This window comes from Podarcis melisellensis (genome assembly GCF_964234715.1).
Source record: "Podarcis melisellensis genome assembly, chromosome: 7".
In the NCBI taxonomy this organism is placed as follows: Eukaryota; Metazoa; Chordata; class Lepidosauria; order Squamata; family Lacertidae; genus Podarcis; species Podarcis melisellensis.
Window position 1 is genome coordinate 32,114,679 of NC_138539.1, and position 24,563 is coordinate 32,139,241.

Sequence of the window (24,563 nt, forward strand, 5' to 3'; positions counted from 1 at the left end):
AACAAAAAATATATGCCGCCTGATTTGTAGCAAAACCTCTGGGTGGGACTGCAGAATTTCAGGACTGGCCCTACCATTAGGGAGGGTGAGGGAACCATATCTGACAGCTGGTGCCTGGGTGGTTATGGTGGCAGTCATTCAGCTGTTTCTTGTGAGCTCTCTGACCAAGCTATTCACTTGGAATACAGAGCTATGTGTGCCGTGCAGACAGTCCTGCTCCGTCATAACAACCCTGCTGCCCTAAGGTGCAGTGAAGGATGCTGCCCTAAGGCTAGTGTTAATGTAAGATTGAACTGCCAGTCCAGTTGGTTTCTGGTGTGGAATGGGACAGAAGCACCATTTTCGCCTTTGCTTCAGGTAGCAAAATGCCTTGAGCTGGCCCTGCAGAATCCTTCACTGCATACAGTACAGTGGTACCTCAGGTTAAGGACTTAATTCGTTCCGTAGGTTTGTTCTTAACCTGAAACTGTTCCTAACCTGAAGCACCACTTTAACTAATGGGGCCTCCCACTGCCGCCACACCACCGGAGCACGATTTGTGTTCTCATCCTGAAGCAAAGTTCTTAACCCGAGGTACTATTTCTGGGTTAGCGGAGTCTGTAACCTGAAGTGTATGTAACCTGAAGCGTATGTAACCCGAGGTACCACTGTACTAGTTTTAGAAATATTCTTGATGTTCAAAAAAATCTACTGGGGGGAGGTGAACACTTTCAGCCACATACAAGATAATCAAGATTCCATACACCAAATTAATGTATTAATATACTGTGGCCGAAAACCAAGAATAGTCAGTCTAAATGAAGTAAGTAATGTTGGCATCCGTCTGTCTTCGGAGACAATGGAAGAGTGAGCCTTTGTGAGTAAAGTTAAACCATTGGAGAGTTACAGCATGTGCTGAGGTTGTAGAGACTGATACAGGAGAGACATGTTTTATTGCTGGTGGGGCAGATGAATGTGTCCAGTTTTGCTGCTACAGGTGCACCATAGCGTTTCTAATAATAATAATGATTTATTATTTATACCCGGCCCATCTGGCTAGGTTTCCCCAGCCACTCTGGGCGGCTTCCAACAAAATATTAAAAATATAATAAAACATCAACCATTAAAACTTCCTCCCAGCAGTCTCCAGTCATGCAATACAAAACTGAAAACTTGACTCTAATGTGCATTTCCTTTTGTATTTAACTACAACGTAAGGTATTAAGCCAAAGCAAAAAAAGTAAAAATTTAAGAACTGATTTATTAACATTCCCTTTTGTGAGCCAGACTTGAATTTACAATTGTTGGGCATTCATAAGGCACAGTGCAGCGTACAAAAGCAATGGAAAGAATTTTACTACAGGTAATTTGAGTAGGAGAGCGTCACACATATCTTTAGTTGAACCTTAGTCCATGATTGTATATGCACAGCTGCCCCACATAAACCGTAAATGCAGGTTTGGTTTACTTTGTTGTTGTTGTTCTTCTTGTTGGTAGGTAATTAATTAATTAATTGATTGATTGATTAATTAAATTTGTATAATGCCCTTCATCCGAAGATCACAGAGCGTTTTGCAGCATAAAAATACAAAATGTGCAAAATACATAATAAAAACAAGAACGAAAACAAACCAATACTTTCCCTCCTACAAACACATTTAAAGGTAAACAGATTTACTTAAGATATTTTATTCTACGCATGAGCAGTTACAGCTGTCCTTGGCTCACATTTACACAGACAAGTTAATGTATGAATCAGATAGACATGGTACAGCTGCCAGCACTCCCAGTGAGTGAAACGGCCGTATAAATTACCACCACAGTAATGGGAATTGCTGCCGGCCATATTCATGATAAACCAATCCCCCATATTATATTAATACACATGAGCACTTGTTTGGTGCCACTGTTGTTTAAATCAAAACTTGTATATACTGGCCTTTTGCTGTTCTGTATGAGGCACCATGTTCCCTCCTAAGACTCACAGAATTGTAGAGTTGGAAAGAACTCCCAGGCAATGCAGGAATATTTTGCCCAACATGGGGCTAGAACCCACAACCCTGATATTAAGATGGTCTCATGCTCTACCGACTGAGCTATCCAAGCCAGCCCATTTCAGAATGCAGCTGAGGATTGTCGTGAGTGAATGTTTCCCTATAGATACCACTTGTAGGTCACAGAGGGAGCTTGGCTGGAATCCTTCTAAAACTAGCATGGCTGAGATTGATCTGTAACAAGTCTCCTTCTGGAATGTGAGCTAAGGTACATAAAGCAATAATTACGAATTTATTTGTTCAGTCATTTAAGTAATTCATTAGCTTGTTAGTAATTTAATAGAAAAGGAGGAAAAAGTCTCTACGAGACGGGGTGGGGGAGAGCCAAAGGCATAGCATAGAATAATCAACAATGCATTACAATAAAACCATTGCATAACCCATAAAACATACCCAGCAACTGCATATCTACAAGAATTTATCTGAAGCAAAGCACTTCTGGATCTGATTGATGCCTGGATGATAAACCACTTGGGACCTATCTATACACTATGATTCACATTACCTTGAGCTCCTGGAGGAAAGGAATGGATACATACTATATAACTAAATGCCCCATTCAAGAGTTATATGTGCACTTTGACTTATATGTAAATGGTCCACCTTTAAAATTCATGCAGCTGCCTTTGGGCAGACAGCTCTATGTGCACATCAGGTTGTGGAGAAGCCAAGGATGATAAAGATGAGACCTAATCTCATCAAATAAATCATTATTTTTCTTCAGACTACTTTTTGGTTTTTTGGTTTTGTTTTTTGCTTAGAACAACTGTTTCAAGGATTTTATTTTATTTTATTATATTACATTTTTATTACAACCTGTCACAGACCTGAAGGTGTCATATATGTGGCTCCTAGGAGGCCTCCCAGCCCTTCAGTAAGGTGGTAGCATTATGTGTTTCACACTACTCTGAAGTCAAGGTTTATACGCCTTGGCTTTTTGTCCATTGACATTGAGCAAAATGCAAATGTCAGAGTAAAAGGGCTAGGAAGTTAGTAGAAACAATTGGCTTTTTCTTTTTTTCCCCCCTGTGGATTGACAGTACAAATTCCACAAAATTCATTTAAAATATATGGGGGTTGAATATATTAAAATAGGAGGGCTCAGGGAAATTCAAACAATATATCTGTCTTCGTAAATCAAAAAGAAATTGGTAGAAGACGACATTCTTGGTTGATGTGGCTAGAAAGCCCGTTTGTTCCTAACACATGGGAGTGGGGGGAACTGTTCAAGAACAGTTAATCCTTGCTTAAAATTCCCCATGATGCCAGCAATCAGATTTGCATCTGGATAGATTATTTGCCATGTAAATGTTAGCCGCAGAGGGTAATATAGCCTGAAGCCAATGCTAAGCAGCACACTCTTTCCTAAATGTTTTAAACGTTGCATTTGTAAATGTGTACTCTCTAGGAGAAGTCTAAATGCATTAGCTCTCTCTCCTCCTCCCCTTTCATCTCCTCTCTCGCAGGCACAGCTACTGCGCACATCCTGGTGCACACTGTTTAAAGATCCCTTTGTGCAGACATTAATCCCTTTTCATGTAAATTACATGAGTTAATCAGATTAATATACACGGGGACAGAACACGTTGGGGGGAGAAGGGCTTAAGTCAGGTAATTAAGACTTACATTGTGCAGTGTGAATAACCATTCTGAAATTAATTTTTTAAACAGATGTTGACCCTGGTCTGTGTGAAATCTAATCAGCTGGGGATGGTAGGGCCTGGTTACAGAGGGCTGTTAAAGATCCCTTGCTGAAGTCAGTGGTTGTGAATTCAGGTAACAATTTGTCAGTTAAGTCACATTTTCTGATTGGTCTTCATAGAATCAGAATTATGGAGATGCAAGGGACCAACAGCACAATCCTATGCATGTCTACTCAGAAGTAAAACCTATTTAGTGCTTTGGCATTTGCTCCCAGTTAAGCAAGTAAGAGATTTCAGCCTAAATAGCAACTTGACACATCAGTGAGTAACCTGCACCTTTAAACCAGGCATATAGGTACAGTTTTGCGATTGCCGGCATCATAACCATATATTTTTACAGATATGTGAGGAATTTTGAGTGTTCACGGTAGAACAGGGGGAAATACAGACATAGTTGGTATATGAATATTTTTCATTTATTATAGACCCAAAGACAACTGACATATATTATGAACTGACTTTGATGTTCTGCGGAGTGTCTAGGCTCGGTTTCATGACTGCCGTAGAATGCTAGTGGCATAGGAAGAGTCCTGATAGAGAACCTGTAGACTTGATTTATGTGGAATCTGTTAACATGGAGTTGTTGAGGTAGGAAAAATAATAATAAGAGTACCAACTAGTCCTTCAAGCACTGTAACATAGTGAAAGAGGGTTTCAGAATTCCCTCACTGTGCTACTGGGGTAAGGCATTGGTTTCTCTTATTCTCTCATTTTGCTTTTCAAACCAAAAATAACTAGAACAGGGATGAATAATCTGTGACCATCCAGATGTTGTTGGACTCCAAACTCCCTCCAGCCCCAGTCAGTATGGCTGAGGGTCAGAAGTGATGGGAGCTGTAGTACATCAACATTTGGAGGGCCACAGGTTAGCCACCCCTAAGCTGGAAGATCTATCAGTGCCCATTTTTCCTCTGCTTCTTTCTGTTGCTGCTTTCTCCGCTCCCAGAAAGCCTATGCTGTCATAGGGGGTGAGCATTTGATCTTTGCTGTTGTCCCTACATGAGACCAACACAGATGAAGGGGCATAAAGTGCTGCCTTGGCAGCCATTACCTCCTTCCCCCTAAATCGTGTCAGCTTTAAATTGTCACCTTGCCTCCACATTTACCTCTAGGCAGGATAAATTTGCAAACTTGGTCTTGACACCACTGTGTTAGGACAATGCAGTATGAGTTGAGTGAAACTGGCCAAAGTCAGACCTTTTTGAAGAATATCATCAAGAATAATTCTTAAAACATGTGCAAAAAATTAAAGCACTTTGGAATTCTTGGGAAACTAATTACTTACATTTGTACACTAAAAAGCAGGCATAGTTCCCCGCGCCCCCAAGAAACACGCATGCCCTTTCAAGCAGTCAAACATGGACATCATTTGTTTCAATGAAATGCAAGGGTTTGTACCCCAGTAATTAATTTTTGCCCATAAAGGACAGGATTGGAACGAAATCATTTGTTTTAAAAATCACAGAGAAATTTGAAGCCAGATGTCAGTCTATTGACTTGGCTCTGCTAAAGTAGAACTATCTGATGAAACACTTGGTTCATGCAGTGGTCTGATTCAGTGGTTAATAGGGCTGTTAGATGAGTATGTCCCTGATAAAAATGATGGACAGGGGCTTGAGAAGACGGATCTGTCAGAAATTCACTTCTTCCACTTTCTGTAGAAGAGATCTATATGCTTTGCTTGCAGGTGTAGTAGTGGTTTTACTACTTACCAAATTGCCATTCTCCCTAGATGTGTACTGTACTGGATGGAACAGAAGAATTTTGGGAAAGGACCAACTCATTCACTTGGGGGCCCTGGCAGAATTTATAGGGCTGAAATATCCTAGTAGAGGACCCTGTAACCTTCTTGTAAGTTCCACTAATTCAGCTCAGAAGGTTTCTAAAACTGTAGGTGGCTGATGAGTGGTCCTGAAGTCTGCATGGTGCAAAGGAATCTGTTCTGGCACGGAGCGAAAAAGACCCAAGTGCAGGCTAGAAATACAGGCTTGTATTCAATGTGTCGCCATGTTTATTGGATTTCTGTTTTGATTATTTTGGTGTTGTTCTAACTTGTTTACTATTAGCTGCTTTGGTTTCTTACAATAAAGCTGAGGCATGTGTCTAAAACAAAACAGCCAGTAAATAAATAAATAAATAGTGGCTAAGCACCAGAAGGCTTTAAGCTTCTCAGTGTGGAAGTCCTATAAGAGATAATTGTGTTTCTTTTAAACTTTCCCTTCAGCCCCTACTTTATGGCAGTCAAAATCCCTAAATAAGAGCATTTAATGAATGGGTCCATGAGAATTAGGCAGTAGCTTCTCACACCATAGAGAAATGGGAGACAGTAAGCCACAACAGTGGTTTGGCTAAGTTAGTAGCATTTGTGTTCGTTCCATAAAAGGGAAAAGTATGAAGAATTAAGTTAGGTGTGTTCTCTGTCTTCAGAGGTATGTGCCACTCCCAGTAAGGTGAAGTGAACAGACACGCACAAGAGGACCATTTAGGGACATCTTGGGACGAATCTGAAATGTCACATAGATGTAAAAGGCAAAGGAAATATATCCCTACATTGTACTGAAAAACATTAAATCATTATCATAAGAACGTGAGTTGAAACCACATTTTTCTAGAGCAAGCCTCTGTATGCAACTGCTTTGTGTAAGGATGACCTCATGTTATTAAATTGTCATTACAAACTATCCAGTTCCCCACAGAGGGAAAACCAGAGGGGGAAGAAATTAACAAATTTCAATATGATTTGCTAATTGCTAATTGGCTTAAGGAAACCTAAAAATGACCAAACTGATTGGAAACATCCACCTCCAGCCAGATCCAGACACATATTTATAATGGGAAGAGCAGCCAAGACAAACAAAGAGCAGAGTAGTGCATCCTGTTGGCATTGTGTTTTTGGCATTGCTGTATCTACACAGAAAACAAGTGATACATTAAATGTGTAAAGACATCTGTTTCATAACCTATGGGGCTTTGCTCACAAAGCAGTTGTAAAATCTTCTGGGGGAGAGAAATATTTCTATATATCTGTGCAGATGCTCTTTTGTAAGAGAGAAAAAATCCATTTGAGGAAGTGTTCAGCCTTCGGAAAAACAATTCTCTGCTAAAATCCTTGTCAGATATTTATTCACTTATATCCCCTCACTGCTGTTAATTTTGCAAGCGTTTCCTAGTTTTTTAAGGATTGTGTACATCAGGCCCAGTTCATCTGAAGTGTAGTAACAATTATGCATGACGTTGGATCTTGGAAGATCTTTATAAGTGTGGACCATTAGGTCATTTTTAATTTATACTTAAAGGATTTCTAGGTCACCCCCATAAAACTATCAAGGCAGTGTACAAACATACAAAACAGTCCAGTCCTTGTACTTCTCTGACTGACTTTGTGAGCCTACCCTCAAACTTGAATCAGAAATGCAAAACATCCTGAGAAAGTAGATGAGTTATCATCAGGACTCAGGATCAAGAGACACTGGTGACCCCAGAATCCAGTGCAACACTTAATCTCTGCCAATAGCACCTCATACTCATAAAATGACAAAAAACAACGCTTCTGAATCAGACCAAAGTTCCATCTAATCCAGCATCCTCTTCTCCAAGTGGCCAAATAGATGCCTACAAGAAACTTGCGAGTAGGAACCAAGCGCAACAGTACTCTCCCTATTTGTGCTGCCCCATCAGACTTTGACTCTCCATGCTTTACCCATGCTCAAACACTTCAGCTTCCAAATTCATCTGCAGAATTATAATCTGCTGCCCAATGCATTTTCCCTCACCTATCTCTCCATAGTTAAACATTGGGGGATGAGGGGGAAGTACATTACCAGATCTCCTGGAATTCATGTGACACTGGGGGATGGACAGCTGGACCGTAAAGGGAGCAGCATTGAACAATATCTGGTGCTCCGGGTAAGCAGAGCCTGCCAATATTTAGTGGTCAGAATAATCACCACCTGCCAACAGCTGGCAATCAAGGGAGAGGGCATATGGTCTTGTAAAACACCTGCTGCAAAAAAATTAGGAATCGTTTAAAGAATGTGATAGTGTCACAGAACTAATCAGATTATGCTCTGGAGAGAGAACAATGGGTGGTGTGGTGTTAGTGTAGTCAAATAAGGGAATAGATCAGCACCCTCACTGGGGAACACTTACCCACATCTCCTGCTTATGGACTTCCCATGGGTGTCTGACAGTGGGAAACAAGATGCTGGAGTGGATACGTCTCTGATCCAGAAGGGCCTTTCCTTTGAAATCCTGAACCACTCAGCTTTCTCTCAGTCTTAACTCTATCCCACAGGGCTGTTGAGAGGATATAATGCATGTTAACTGCTGTTTAGAACAAAACCTTAATTAACTCGTTCACTTTGCAGCGGAGGCTGGCAGGCCAAGCACAAAGACTTTGCATCCTATTTGTGCAGCATGCTGGAAAAAGGGTGGGGCTTTGAGGTGGGCTTTAGTTTTTGCTAAAAGAAATTTAGTTCATAGCGCAAAGGTGGAAGTGGTGCAATGGTGGTGCAAAATATCAGCTTCATTTAAAGGTTAAAAGAAGTTCTAGTGACGGAGAAAGTGTCTATGGCAGTGGTTCTCATGCTTTTTGGTCTGGGCCACACTTTCAGAATAGAATTTGCTCATGCCACGTCAGTTTTTTTCATTGATAAGGATTACATTGAAAAACAAAAAGAAACAAACTCATAGCAATGCTTGATTTTGATAAGATACGTATCCATATTCTGCAAAAAAACCACCCTATGCTATGCTATGCTATGCTATGCTATACTATACTATACTATACTATACTATACTATACTATACTATACTATACTATACTATACTATACTATACTATACTATACTGAAATGTTTAGATATTTCTTTGATTGTCCTTGAATCTTTCCACCACACTTGCCATCCTCTCCTGCCATACCAGGGTGGCATGCCACATCCTTTATGAACCACTTATCTAAGAAGATCGACAGCATGAGGAGGGTTCAGAAATCAGATATTTTTAATTAAGCACAAGCTTTTGCAAGGAAAACCTCTTAAGTGATGCATTACAGAATGTAATGCTGACCACACCTTTTTTATTGCATGGTCATCCCTGCTTTACCTGGATGCAATTTTAGGCAGTCATCTAAAGTATTGTAACAAATCCTACCCTGTTTTTATTTTACACAATATTTCGTCAGATAGATGTATTTCACCTTTCTATCCTTGGCATTCCTTCAGCGGGAACAAATGCTTTCGTTCAGCATTGCTGCTGACATTCCCTTCAAAGACATAGAGATAGATGTTCTGAGTAAAGAAAGAAGCAGAGGTTCCCATGAATGAATTCTGCAAACAGCGTGAGAAACTAGGTTAATATTTCATTAAGGAGCTACAAAATAGCAGTGCGGCAGGAACACAACCTGAAGCATTTAATAGGAGCTCGACAATGAAGCTGTTGAATCTTTAATCCCATTTTGTTATGTACTTGCTGCTCTCAGTTGAAAACAGCAATGAAAGCAACTGTGACGATAGTTCAGGGAAGTGTTCCTATTTTGAATTTTTTTTCTTTATCATGCCTATGCCCCACTCTTGTTCCATAAAGCTCAGTGTGGCAGCCATATGGATCCCAGATGGACTCGCATCCAGGCAGGCTTAAAGTGCAGGACATTTCTTAGCTTCTGCACTAGAATTGCAGTGTGCATGTCTAGCATATAGCTCTGCTAGTTCTGTTCAGCACATACATGCTATTTGTTTTCTGCCGTCCAGAAAGTGATAAGCCTTATATGAGCTGATTAAAATGGAGCTTCTGGCATGCCTGTGCCACAAGTTGTTGAAAGGTCAGGCGTCTGATTAGCATTCACAAAATACCAACATACATACTGAATATTACATTGATGGAATTCAGCAAGAGGTGGAATGGTGGGAGAAGAGCTCTAATTGTTTCAGTTTGTAGAAGGAAAGGGGAAATGTGATTGTGGTGTTAGAGTGGGGCAGCAGTGCTCATTAAGCTGATCCCAGCATGAAAGGAGTTAGCAACATTAATGAACTGAAGGTATCATTCACAAAGGAATGATCGGCCCCATATTTTTAATTTTATCCAGCACATTTACATCCCAGCCCAAGGGGGCTCTGAAAGTGTTGTTCAGGTGATTTCCATATTTTTTTTAAAAAATCACATTTAAGTCCGGGAACATGAAGAAAAATAACATGCTGTCCCTGTGGAGCTAGGGTTTTTGAGGTTGCATCCTGCCTTTATCCATCATCTTTCCTGCACACCCCCCCCCCAGCAACCATTGGTGTCTTCTGAATCTAGAACTTGCTAGCCCCATGAGGCAAGTCTTCCCTTGCTGGCAGTTCTTCTGTCTTCCAAAAAACGCTCACCAACAGCAAAGAAAGCGAGTCTCATCTATAAAAGGAGTGCCTTTTATCTGCTTTGGTTGGTGGGATAGTTATATTTGTTCCTGGGCTGAGATACCTCAGCTGCTGTGGCCCTCCCACTGGTAATCTCAAGATTGGACGACTGTCATGGGCTTTTAGTGAGACTCCTCTTGAGCTTTCTGCTGCAGAATGCAGCCACTAGGTTATTGGCTGGGACCTCCCACTGAGGTAACACCTCTGCTGAGGGAACTGCTCTGGCAATCAATAAGCTACTGGGCGGGTGCAGTTAAAGATTTTGCTTTTAGAATTTAATACCCTAAATAACATGGAACTTGGTTACCTGAGGGATTTCCTTGCCCCATATATTCCTGCCCAGCAACTGTGCTCCTCAGATGGGGCACAACCAAGAGTACCGCATGCCCCAGAAGTGTGTATAGTATGCTGTAGAAACTGGGTTTTTAGTGTTGCAGCTCCAGCCTTCTGGAATTAGTGGCCAGCTGAAATAAGACAAGCACCTGGCATTGATATTTAGATAGCTATTGAAGACATATTTGTTTAAGAAGGCTTTCCCTGAAGTGTGACCCATTCATTTTATGGGATATCTATATAAGAATGTTATTATTGCTCCTGCATAATTGAGTGTGTATTCTAATAGTAGCTAGTAGTGCTTCTTGTTGGAAAGGCCGTAAATAGTGGGAGTTGTGAGAGTGTGAAGAGGTAGAAGCATTCTGAGGTTTGGTGTTTGATGAGTGCCAAAGACTATTAGTGCCAACAATAAGAAAGCATCCAAAATTAGCACTTCTGTCCATTTTTTAAGGGAACAATGAGGATTGGGCACAGAAAGACTCATTAAAGTACAGTCTGAAGGAACTTGGTATAACTTGATTAAGTTTCCAAACAGAGAAAGACCACGTTGAATGCCACCAGGAGCACGCAGTTCATTGTGGCATGATAGTTTTCAAGGTCGCAGGAGGGAGGCATAACATATTAACCATTAAACAGAAATAAGAAAAGCTCTATTCCTTTCTCTCATGTTGATTTGTATGTGTGGGTTGTGTGGATGGGTTTTATGTTTTTATTGTTGATTTACTATAGAACTTTGAAAATTAAAATCATTTTTTTAAAAATGTGTTGCATCACATCATTGCACTGTGAGTTACCATACCTATTCTTCACTTCATTGGCTGTTACCTGAGAGAGTGAGGTAATTTGCAGTTAAGTGATGTCACATTTTGCATCACTTGATGTTACAACCCCATGTCTGCCACCAGAGGTGTAGGAAGGTCAGGTGGTACCCTATGCAGAAAATTTCTTGTCACGCCCTACCCCCCCACACACACATTGATTTTTTGAAATTTTTTTGCCTGCAAAAATGGTTTTACATTATTTCATATTTTCTTACAAAGAAATGTGGATTCTGGGCCTCTGATAACAAGTAGGCGACTGTGGACAGATACTTAAGTTTACAGGATGGATTGTGTTTTGGCTTGTGTTATTTTATTTATACTTATTGTTTATTTATTTAATAAAATTTATTTTTTAAAACCTGCAAAGTGGTTTACCAAAACAAAAAACAAACAAACACCACAGCAGCAAAATCAAGAAAAATTAACAATCCTACTTTAAAACATACAAAAGCTAAAATATTAAGATTAAAATTACTTCAACTTTATAAGCATCTAGGTATCCTTGCCTAAAGAAGATTGCTTTTAGCGGGTGCCCAAAAAGCGTCTAGCAAAGGCATATGCTTTGTTGCAATAGGCGGGGAATTCCAAAGTGCCGGTGCTGTCACAATAAACAATGCAGTACAGATATTATGTGGAACCTGTAGTAGTGCTTGAAACTACTGAAGGGGAGGTTTTATTTATTGTGATTTCACCATGCTCTGTATTATCTGAAAAGGAAAACATTTATTTTAAAAACAGGACTGCACAGCAGCAATCTAGTCTCATCATGATCGGTGGGACTTATTCCCAAGCCAACGGTTCATAAGATGGGCTGCAATCCTATGCACCCCTTGCATCCAACTTGTACCTAAAACTCTGCACAAGCCTGCACCAGAGAATTGTAGAGTTGGAGGGGACCCCTGAGGGTCATCTAGCCAAACCCCTGGGGCAATGCAGGAATCTCAACTAGACCATCCCTGACCCTGCGCCACTGAATTGCAATTTCAGCCTTCATGACATAGGAAAACGGCCAAGTAAACAGCTATTTTCGTGGAGGAGGGTCAAGATATTAGCTGATATGCATTAAATTTAATATATAGCTATATAATCCCTTGTGTAGTGAGATAAGAGCAGGCATTTTCAAAAAAAATGTTTTCTATGAACCGCCCAGTAGGGCAGTAATTGTTCCTTGGTAATTTGTCACCCCCCTCCATGATGGCACCCGGGGTGAACCGCCCACCCTTCCTATGCCCCTGTCTGCCACATTGGCTAGTTTTGGCCTCAAGAGTAGCATATGAAGCAAGGAAGTATGGATCTAGGTAATCTAGAGACATGTAGATTGCTTCATTTTATACAGAGGATGCTTGTTTTAAGGTGCAAGCAAAGCTGAGCACTGAAAAGAAAAGTATTAGCCAGTCTTTCTCACCATCCAGTGGGGAAAACAATTCTCTTTGGTCCCTAATCCATCTCTTTTTCAATGTATCTTTATAACCCTGAGCTTTGTCACCGTCCACTGTGTCCCTGATACATATTTGATGTCATAAAACATTCCATGCTCATTGCTAATAGTATGCCTACTTCAGTATCTATCATCTCTCTTTAATTCCTCTGTGTTACAGGCAGCTTTAAGTGCCTTGAAACAGTTTTCGGAACAAGGACTGGATCCACTTGAAGGAACTGTAAAGCCTGAAAATGGTTCATTTGAAAAGTAAGACCCACTTTCACAGTATTCTTTTGGGAACATGTGTGCTTGCTTAACTGGACTTTTTACATGAATGGTGTAGATGTACTGAGATCTTTCCAAAATACGTGGCCTCTTCTGATCTCATAGTCATGTAAACCTTGTAACAATTTGGCGCCATTGCTGAGAGTAGGTTTCAGAATCACTTTGGATTGTTATTAACCGGGGTCATTTAGTGTGCTAAGATGAAGTATAAATTTAAATAACAAATAAATAATTTGACCATCCTCTTTAACATGGGCTTTTAAATACATGAAATCTGTGAATTCGTCATATTTTAGAAACATATTTATTCTTCGCTGCTGCGAGATCCCATATAAAGATGAGGGCAGGTAGTATGAATTTGGTTTTTGACCTTAATAGTTTGGAGTCAGTTTCCTTCATTTAAGCACTTCACAAGGTCCACCTCTCAATAATCTAGAATACTGAGCATTCTGATGTGCAAAAACAGATTGATACCTTTGTGGAACTGCTGTGCAAGCAAGCTTCCTATTCATATTACTAGAGGAAGCTGCACTTTCGTCGAGGCTGCTGTCTCTTGCACATAATTGAGGGTGGAGAAGTTCCATGTCCACATCATATTTCCTTTAGCCACAATAATTTCTAGAACTGGTCAAATACCTCTGACAGTACAATCCTATACATGTCAAGAGAGAATTGAGTTCCATTGAGGTCAGTGGGACGTATTCTCAGGTGGGTATAGAATTCTCACCTGAGCTGCATAGTGGGCATTAAAAAATGTCAGTCTTTGAAGAACTGCAGAGCAAGGCAAATTTTGTTGCTTTGCTATTAGAGCTGTGAAGGCCCAGGGAGGAAACTGTAGAATCGGCAGGGAAACTTTTTTAAAAATCAATTTTCTAGTTGTTTTCTCAATTTGTTTATGAAAAATGGGGGTGGGGGGAACCTAAATCCATTTCCCCCTGGCCCTTCACATTTCTATTTGCAAATAATATATCCCACAGATTATGCCAGATTTCCATGTATTTCTGATTTGTGACGTAAGTGCTGTGATAAGCTTCCTGCCTTGTGAAGCCTGCAGTATTATAGATGAGAAAAAGAACTGAAGTACGCTAGCTTTGTACTACATTAGAGTTAAATGAAGGATGTTAAATACACCACCTGTTCTACCTTTGTGCGTGTCATTTCTGTTTCGTTTTTAAGTATGCAGATGCAGACATCAGAAACAATCACATACAGAGCATACAGATTGTTTGATTATAATATTAGATGAATGTACCAAAAGTTTCAAATTGTTTGTGCACCAGGCATGGGTAGATAGCGGTATTCTTCTTCCTCTACCTGAACCTGGTTTGGCTGAACCCCAGACAGGAGCATGTTTTTGTTAAGCAAGCGATGTTGGAGAAAAGCAAGAGGCTGATATATAGTGGCTATTTGTAAACTAATTTAATCAGAACCATTTACCACATGATCTCACCAGCATAGTATCTGAACATAAATATTGTTGTTTCACTTTAAAATGTCCCCCCTTACGGTGACCTTTGAATCTCATGTGCCATCTGCTAATAAAAATGTCTTAAAGATGTGCAACCCTGGACCTTACCGCTCTTGTTAATGTATTAATCTTTCAGACAAGTCAAGCATCTGGGAGAAAACGCAGACAATAAACAGACTAACTCAGGCACCATTGCTCAGGACTGCAAGGATTCAAAGGCTGTCGTCTAGGAGCTTCCCAGCACCCGTGGCTGCCACTGCATCCTTATAAACCTGTCAACACGCAACAGGGTGTATGTGTACAAGGAAATGAATGACTAATACCATTATTTGAGTCTTATGTGAAGACAACACTATTCTAACACAGGAGATAGTCTACATGGTACTGTTTATTGATGAGGGGGAAATAAATAAAACTGGCTGTTTCCCCTCCAAACCTTAAAAAACTACTGGAGGTTTAAACAGCAAATAATTAACTAAGACTCAGTTGGAGAAATTAAGTTTACAGTTGCTTAATACTCTGGAGGAAAGGAAAAGTCAACATTAGGTTGAGTTATACGACTCCTTTATAGTGTAGAATAAGTTCAGCTTTCCTCTCTTTTTTTTTTAATTATGCTTGAATATTTTGAAATTAATCAATGACAGTGCTGTGAGAGTTGTAGTTGTTGTCTTCATATATAGTCATACAGCTTCTCTTTCTATGCCAACATTATGCATTCTTCATAGTCTTACGGAATACATTATGCCTGTAAGATGCACGACTCCAAGTTGTTTGCAAACTGAAGTTTAAATCATGACAAGTATTTGCTTGAACGTTAATGACCGGTCACAATACACTACAAGAGAAAGCAGTGATGGTATTTGATTTCCCTTGCCATTCGTTGATTGAAGAAAGCACCTTGCTTCCAAGAAACACATTCCTCCCTTTGTTCTCTGTTGTGTGAAACACATCGACTCCTCATTCTGTGTTTTGCATCAATCTCTCATTCACATCAACTGAGTGTTTTTAATAACTGCATTCTGACCGCAAAAAGTAGAAAAGGATGGCAACGTCATCTCAGAGGACAAAAAGTGGTGGAGCAGGTGTGTAAAACTGCCAGTGGGGCAGAGACAGAAATTTGCATTTTTATTCTGTACTAGCATATACAAATTAAGCAAGTGGCCAACGCAGTAAAACCACGTCAGTTCATGTATACAGTGGTGGTGTCATTTCTTCTTTAATTTGTGAATAACACTAGTGAAATGTGTCACCTACACTAAGATGGGATGCTGCCTTAGACACTTCTCCCCTTCCCTGTCTCAAAACACAAAAAAGAATAGAGTAATATGCATAAGTTGCAAAATGTCTGCACGTCTCAAAATTTGTGTGTGTAGAAATTGGTGTTATCTCAATGTGTTTGTGTGTGTAAAACAAAGAATATGCACACCACTGATGTGTGTGCCCTGGGTGTGCTTTCATTGCATTTGTCAGACAAATAAGGGACCAATGTAGTTGTGTGTGTGTTGCAACAGCTGGAAGTGCCCATAGTTCATTACTACCTTCTGATCATAGAACATACTGTCTGCTACATAGGCCAGTGTTAATCTATGCCATCTAAGCACCATTTTAACCAAATGCTCCCAGGCACACTAGGGAAAATCAGGCCACATTGGAAAGACCTTCTGCAGGCATTCAGGGCTACAAAACAATAAACATAAGAGTGGGGTTGCATTCACTTGCCTCGACCCCACTGTCACACCCTGCACCAGCCCCTCCTGAATGCTCTCTCTGAACGTATTTGCAAGTTCCAGCACATGCATGTTCATCGGGCTTCCTCACTGCAGACATGCCTTGGGGATGGGCCAACACAGGACGTGGCAGCAGGGGCAGGGCATCTGAGGGCAACCCTGCTCTCCTCTCTCACATGATTATTGTGTGACCCTGAATGTCCAAATAGGGCTAAAGAAAATTCCCAAGCGCAGTAAAATCACCAGCTTTTGGAAGAAGAGAACTGGATCCTTTTTTATGTGAACAGACCTTCAAATTTGCAGATACCCTCAAGTCTATAGGGCACTATGAAGGCCTAGAAGCTCGCAAGATGGGCACTAGCATGGTAGCACTTGCCTAAAACTGTGTGGGAGTACAACGCTAACAATGGAAAGCAGTTTCTGAGCTGGCTTTCTGTCCGCTGCTTCTTAATATCAAGAGGAATTCCGAGAGCTAATTTTCTACCCATAGTTATATTTCTTTAAGTGTTGTCACTATCTAGCCACAGGCCTTACATGTTAATATTCATAAGCCTTCTCTCTTCTCTGTGAATTCCAACACCTATCTAAGCAATTTCCTGAGAAAATAATCTTTTTTTATTCTTACTAGTCCTACGGAGCCGCAGGCAGGATTTGTTTCTGTTACCCATGATACCATTTTTGCAGAGCCAGGTTTGAGATTCATTAAGGATTGAGGCTCAGTGCAACAGTTAGAAATTATGTAGTATAGCTACTCTTATTTTAAAGGGCTAAGGGACCCATTTGTAACAGGTTACAAGCCTAATTTTATTGTCAAGTAATATTTTAATTAGGCCCTAAGGCCCTACGAAGCACACAAGAGAAGGATTTTCATCAGGAAAACCAAGGGCCTAATGCAATTAAAAAGAAGGAATTTGAACTGGTCGATGTCAGCCCAAATGATGGCCTCCAATTGCACATTTAACCTTTCAACAGATGGTGCATTTTCTTTACTCATATGTGAATGCTGTTGTTGTTTTTTAATTATTTGTTTTTGGTGACCCTAAAACTACTGATACATTGTCTGCAGAGCTCTGAAGGCTCTGCAACGAGATTATTAAAACTGATCCTAGCCAAGAAAACGATCTGTTTGCATCTGGCGCATGGCATGGCTGCAAATGTCCTACAGTCCTAGAATAGAGCCTCAGTTGCAGAATCTGTTTTCTGCTGCAGAGGATATGAAGTTTAATTTCTAAAGGACCCCATGACTATAATGAAAACCTGGCTGCAGATTAAGCAAACTTCAGTGCATTGTTGCATTCACATCTAGTTTGTGTTGGGTCCTATGGAATACCATGTTGGACATGTATTTATGTTTGAATACAAATTGTATTGTTCATTTAGAATATATATTTACATATGACATTTTTCAGAAAAACCTGCAGAGCATTTTCCCCAAACAGCAGAAAAATCAAAATAAAGCATAGCTAGTTGACATCAATTGAAAACACTGCATTTAAAAGGCTGGGAGCGTAAGAATGCCTGGTGATAAGGATAGCATTCTTGACATCAAGCAAGTCTCCCTGTGGAGGGTATTCCACAAACAAAGACTCACCACTAAGAAGACTCTGTCTCTGGTAGCCAGCTGCACTAGTCTAGATTGTGGAGGCCCAAAGAGGAGGAGAGCCTTTGAAGATGGCTGCAATACTGGTTAGTATGGGAGTAGGCTTTCTTTCAGGTACCTGAGCCCCAAGCCTTTTAAGGTAAGTACCAGCATGTTGAATTGTGCTCAGGAACTGCTCAAAAAGCAGTACAGTTCCCATCAACGAGTCCTAGTCCACAGCCAGGTGTATATTTCTATTCATCTGCTTCTGAAATAACTAGCAAATAATTTAAGAATAAGGGGAAAATGTTTGTGGATCTCAGTTTATTTCAGGATAGAAATAATTGTTCTATACTATGCTCTTTATTTGTGGTATAATTGGCTAGTTTGTTCTTTCACTGTGAATAGTTATGAACTATCTTATTGTACACATCCATCCCAAATATTGGGGAGATACACTGAGCTGTGGGCCAACATGTCATGGGGTGAATTATGATAGGAGCCTATGCAGAGTCCTTCTTCAAGCCCAAATAAGTAAATACCCTCACTCCAGGTGGCATTTCAAATCCTTCTCACCTTGAACTTGAATTCACCTGTTTTGGTTGCTCCAAATCGGGAGATGTGGAGAACTGGGGTCCTTTTGCACTGGGCACTTGGGCAAAGATCAGGAAGTCAGAGTGACATGTGAAACAAACGCTTTCACTGGAAATGCATTTGGTTCCTTGTGTCAACATCGCTGCATCATTGGTGGTAAAGGCAGGCAGGATTCATCTGATCCGAGATGCCAGTATCGGTGGAGGATACAAAAGGCAATGCTGTAACAAAGCTTTGTAATAACATCCTCTGTGATTCACTTTTAAAATTTGTTGGGGAGGGTTGGTCCCTCCTTTCTGCATGTCCTTGTTTAGTTCATCTGTGCTCCCTGACACTTGTGCATTATCAAAGAAATATTAATGGCTAGAATTGTCAATGAAAGCATCTAATGCTTATAGAATTTTGCATTGGTGCAGAAATGTTTATCCATATCATCAGTATATTTTATTATAATTGAATCAGAGAGCAGTGTATTTTCCCTGCAGCATTCTCCACAAGCCTCCTGTTGAGGGGGAGCATCTTGGCTAAGGCCATCTAATTGACGGACTAATTGAAGTTTCTGAAGGGCATGCAGATATTACCAGAATGCTCATGCCAACTCTTGCGAAATAAAGAATATTTTCAAGAACCATGAAAGATGGCAGAATGAGCCAACGTTATTAAAAATGACTTTTTATTTCTAAAAACAGATCCAATATTTTCAAGACTTAAGAGGTTTGAGTAAGGAGGAGTCTAAAGTTTCGTTTCCATGATGGCTGAAAAGTATTGTATAAAAAAACTGCCTTTGGGGGCAAACTTCAAATGTGCTTAATCTGTCTCCTTTCGTTTTGATGGCAAAGCAGGCATGGAACTTCGATCTGCATTGGACCTTGTAGCAGTTGTCTATTGAAAATTGCTCTCTCCTGGCAACTTTTTTTTACCTCAGATGTACTGTTTACTGCAAATTTATTTTTATAGTAGAAAGGTAGGGGTGATGTTCAGCATAAAACTGGTGTGGGCCCCTAATCCAGATCAAGAATGTGAAGTGGAGCAGTGGCCCTATTTCTATATCCCCCCCCCTCCAAAATTAGAGCAGTTAGGAAAAGCACTCTGTGACTAACATATTGTGTAGTTTCACCCTTAAGAGAGCAGATTGCAGAAAAAAATTGATTGCCACCTAAAAGAAACATAGCATTTGAGTAGGCTCAAGGTAGGATGAAGGTAGTTTTTAAAAGAAGTTTCAAATAATTTGTAACTATTCTGATTTAATTAGACTACTTTAAAGACAAAGCACAGAAGAAACTAGATGTGCACTGCTCTTAACACTCCCACTTTCATCTTTGCTGAAAATGTATCTGAAGCTTGATATTTTTCTATTAAAGATACTTGATATTCCCATCAGATAGGGTGCTTTTTCCTTATTTTTGAGAACCACAGTAGTTGTGAAATATTTTAATTGAACAGCCATTCATGTAGTCTTTGGAATTTCTTCCTCATAGGTTAGCTGCTGCAGCTCCATGAATCTTATTCAGCAATAGATTTTCAAGTGTCCCTGGTAACTGATAAAACTTTGGAAGCCTGAAGCTACTTTTAATATTATTTCATTACTTCAGAGAAGAGGAGCAAATAAAGTCTTCAGGTTGGTTTCTATAAAACAGGTTTGGGGATCCTGTGGCTCTACAGATGTTGCAACTCTTATCACCCGCAACCCTTGTCTGTGATAGCTGTGGCTGATGGAGGTTAGAGTCCAACAAGTTCCCCAGGCCTGCCATAAAGTTTTCCTCCCCAGATATTCATCAGTAGACACCTGAATTTGAACTGCATCATGACTATTTGGTACTGAAAGGAACTGTGACCCAGTGCAGATTATTCACAAATTTGACTCTCACCTACGTGCCTTTTGAATTACATCACTATCTTATACCTAGTCATGAATCCATCCAGGAAACTCCAGCTGGTTTAGTGTGCAGGTGTTCTCCTCCTCAATCATAAGGGCTACCATCAGCACCTAGAATATTTAATTTCAAGTGCAGTTAAATCATAGTGAGGCTCTCAAGGGCCATTCAGACAACCGAGGAAGGCAGTTTCATGAAGAGCAAAATGTTTCCCTCTCAGTGCTGGAAAAGCAGATCACCTCCCCACACTGACACATGCAAGGTTCTTTTCAACACTGCTCCACTTGCGACGTTATTTATTTATGCATATTTTATGGATCCTTTTTTTCTGTCTGAAAAGAAATGAGCCAACCAAAGTTGCTTTTTAAAGGTCTGTTGATTTCAGCAGGAGAGAACTAAATATGTGAGCCTTCCCATTGAAACCAGGGCTTAAGTAGGCTTAACTTAGTGGGATCATGTCCTATTAGCATTTTTAAAAGAAAAATAGCACCAGTGAGTAACAGCATGTGTATCCTTAACTTACTCTGAGAGGCTTATTAGCTACGCCATACAGGAAGCACTGTTTTAGCAGAACAAATAGCTATTTTGCCATGATTAAGTCTCAGTTTGAATCCCTGGCCTATTACAATGAATGGGACAACCTGGATCTTTCCCTACCCCATCCTGGCCACCACCTCTATCCTGTGAGCTGCTCATTATAGGCACCGGCATGTGTAAGAAATTCATTATCCTTAATTCTAAATAAGCAAAAGCCTTTCTGTTTGGAAGCTAAAATCTGTTCGCATAATTCCATTTTAGCTGGAAATGACACAATTCCCTGCAGCCTTCATGGTGTGACTACGCACAAATACATCTCAGAGTGATTTTAAGTAATTCCATCATTTGAAGCAATGCTGGTTAGACTACTAATCATCTTATGCTACAAAGGGAAGCTGCAGCTCTCAGAGATAGCAGTTTTGGTGAGCCACGACTGTTGGAAGAGAAAATAGTAAGTAGTGGGTGAATCATAAAGCACATTATTGGCTCAAGGGAGGCAACAGCAAGCCATGCAAGCTGAGAATTATCCAACATTCCTCTGTGGCTGCACATTACAGGGGGAAATTCAGAAACAGCTGGCAAGCTAACTTTTAGCAAGCTTGTCCATGGCTGATCGAACCACAGTGTTCAATAGTAAACAGTTTGAAAGCCACTGGTTCTGTACAGCTTGGGCCCAGAGACCAAATGGTTGGGCAGGGGGGAGTCAAAGGGCAAGCCAGGACCTGGTTGGCACAACTGGGTTGAGGGGAAAGGAGATGAAATGGGGCCGAAGCATGATCCAGTAAACTTAGAAGAGACAGGCAGGCAGAGCTGAGCAGGATTCCTGGCATATGCTGCATGTCTGGTGATTTTAAATCTCTGCTGGAGTTCTCTCACAAAAGTGTACTTGCCCCAAAATTGGATCTTGGCATCCAGGAATTCTCCTTTCCGTGTGATTTTTTTGCTGCACCAACACTTACGTGGTTTGGAATTGTTAGTTACACTGAATCAGCATATCTGCCACTCATCTGGAAACACCTGAGAACCAACCCTAATTGTGCCCCAACTTTAACAAGCTCTTAAGTTAGGAAACGCATGTTTGTTTGCGACAGAGGCTGATTTAAAGGCTTTGTAAGCCTAGATTTTGCATTTAAGTGTTTGTTTGTTTTCCGTCATTCTGCCATATTCCTCTTAGCAGCCAAGAACACCAAGCGCCTGAATTCCTAAGTGTGCTGATCTGATGTGAGCTGTACTGTTTTTAATTATTTATACAGCACCAGAAGTGTGCAGGATGCTTTATAGACAAAAGGCAATATCCCCTTAAGGGCTTGCAGTGTGAGAGCCAACTCCTACCCAGTGTTCACTGTTCTTCCCTAGAATAGTCCCAGTGGAATCAAGAAGGCCACAGAGTACTTGGTTGGGAAGGAAATGCACCATCAGACCGTAAGTAAAAACATAATGTTATCAGGGACATAAAATTTAGTGAAGGGGAGACAAGATTCTTGTTTGAAGAAGCAGCACCTTACAGGGGGTTGTGCATTTCGTTTTATTTATGATTCTATTACCTGTATTACACACACACACACACACACACATCCTGCATCTTAGGAGGCTGTAGCGGGAGTGTGGAATGGTGTGTTTTTTTTAAAAAAAGAAAGGCCTTAGGGATTAATATTATCAGGAAGGCCTGGCTAGCAAAATCAATATACTAGAACATTTTTGCCAAAGGAAACCACAAAGAATTTACCCCACCCACCCCACACAACAGTAGGAGTGGTTCTCTGCAAACACATATAACCCTCAACAGAGTTTTCATCCTATAAAGAAAGGATCTTCTGAGAGCTAATAGAGGATTGAAACAAACACAGGTAACATCAGTACCAGGAGAGGTGCAGCCTTCTTGGCAATGGAAAGACTTGATAGGATATAGAGCACACCTGTGTGCAACTCTTAACTCTCCAGCTGGGGGAGGAGGAAGACTGATTTCTTGTGGAGAGAATTAGGTATGTGGAAGCTGTTTCTGAGTTGCAAGATGAAAGTACCAGGCAGGTTTCAGTAATGGATTAAACTCAGGTTTTAATAGCTATGGAGAGGAATATTGAAAACAATATGCAGGAATCTATTGGACAAGGTGGGAAATAGCTTCATCGAGACAATATGGGAGGGGAGATAAGAGCTGGGAAAGAGAAAGTCCCATCCTGCTTGATTCCTTGGTGGATGTAGGAGCTCTGCATCCATGTCAGGGATCACCAACATACACTAGTACCTCTCATGGAGCCTGTGAAAGGTCTCGACACACATCCCCTCAAAAATCCCCAATGCACAAAATATTGTTTGCTCTTCCTGTTCAGTTCCTGAGGGATTCGAGCTTACTAGTCCCAGCTGCTCAGTAGGATAGATATTTCTATTTTATATTTTAACCCTCAGTGATCTTGCACTACAATGTCCTCATATTAAATTGTGTAGTAGGACATCAATCATCTTCCCTTCAAAACTGATATCCCATCATATGGATTCACCATCTAATCTATCAACTAACTAAAGGCACTCAATACACACATTAAATTTAAATTTAGCACCTGAAGCCCTTCACTTTTCCTCTCACCATATATTACCTTTGCCTTTAATCTTGGCTTTTTGATATTCCATATAAACTTAATTATCATTTGCTTCTGTTTATTTAGTTATTTTAACTGGGAGATGTTGAAATAAAAAGTTAAATTTAAGTATTATTGCCATCTTTACAGTAGCAATCATACCTGAAGACAATAATTTTTTCCCCCATTCTAGCAACAAACATAAGCCACCTTTGTACAAGCGCTCATACTTATTTGTATACAGGTCCTGTACTTTTCCTAGTAATCTTATACTCATGTATAAGATTGGGTTGCCCAATCATAGTTAAAATTTTATTATTTGTTTTTTATGATCTGTATGATCTGTATATTTAAGCCTATTATTTTTGTTTTGTCTATGTTCAGTCTACCCTGCCACTTTCCCATGTATTAAAATCTGATTCTGTATCTCCTTCAGCAAACCCATAAGTTCAGTTTGTCTTAGTACTATATTGTCTACATATAATTTTATTTCCCCCATTTTCCTCAATTTTAACCCCATGAATGTTTTCCATATATCTTAGTTTTATTGCCAGAGGTTCGATGGCTAACATGAGAAGAAGAGGAAGTCGGCAGTTTTGCCTAATCCCTTTAGATAACCTGAGGGTTTTTTAGTCACCTCTTTATAATATATATTTTTTGCCATAGTGCCCTTATAGATAACCAGAACGTATAACCTAATATTATCTCCAAATCTGAATCTCTTCAGTGTTTCCATCAAAAATGGCTGTTCAAAATGATCAAAGTCTTTTACTGCATCTAAAAAGAGTAGAGCTGCTTCTTGTTTAGTATTGTAGGCCAGATTTAATATATGCAAAATCTTACAGATATAGTCTCTCATTGTTTTGCTTCCAAATGAAACCAAATTTATCTAAATTTACTTGCCTGACATTTATGGTCTATCCAGGAAAAAACTTGTAATCCGTATTTAATAATGATATAGGTTTATATGCTGTGCTAAAGAGTAATCTTTACCATCTTCAGGAATGATCATATGGACTTCTTTCAGGCATTCTCTTACATGCTATAATTTAATTCATTGTTCTCGTTAAAGGTTTAATTAATATTGAGGCAATATTGCTGTGGACCCACTTGGCCCAGGTGCTTTACTTTCCATTACATTAATGTTTCCCAAACTTGGGTTTCCAGTTGGTTTTGGGTTGTAATTCCCATCATTCCTGACCACTAGTCCTGTTAGCTAGG

The 24,563-nt window shown here is 40.1% G+C and overlaps 1 protein-coding gene and 1 long non-coding RNA gene across 4 annotated transcripts in view; both read left to right on the forward strand.

Moving 5' to 3' along the window:
- Positions 1–15,647, forward strand: part of STAU2 (staufen double-stranded RNA binding protein 2) — a 142,793-nt gene extending 127,146 nt beyond the window's left edge. For 2 of the 3 annotated variants that reach the window (XM_081919723.1, XM_081919724.1), the window contains exons 14-15: positions 12,881–12,969; positions 14,592–15,647. In XM_081919723.1, the coding sequence (XP_081775849.1) occupies positions 12,881–12,969; positions 14,592–14,685 (183 nt within the window). In that variant the 3' untranslated portion in view covers positions 14,686–15,647. Of the gene's footprint in view, positions 1–2,139; positions 2,242–3,704; positions 3,810–12,880; positions 12,970–14,591 lie in introns of those variants that run through there. The other variant, XR_014170646.1, reaches the window with a different exon arrangement.
- A 3,667-nt stretch (positions 15,648–19,314) lies between these two features.
- On the forward strand, positions 19,315–24,240 carry LOC309374729. Its single transcript, XR_014170689.1, has 2 exons — positions 19,315–19,973; positions 21,028–24,240. It is a non-coding gene; the product is annotated as an uncharacterized lncRNA (long non-coding RNA).
- Positions 24,241–24,563: the final 323 nt, after the last annotated feature.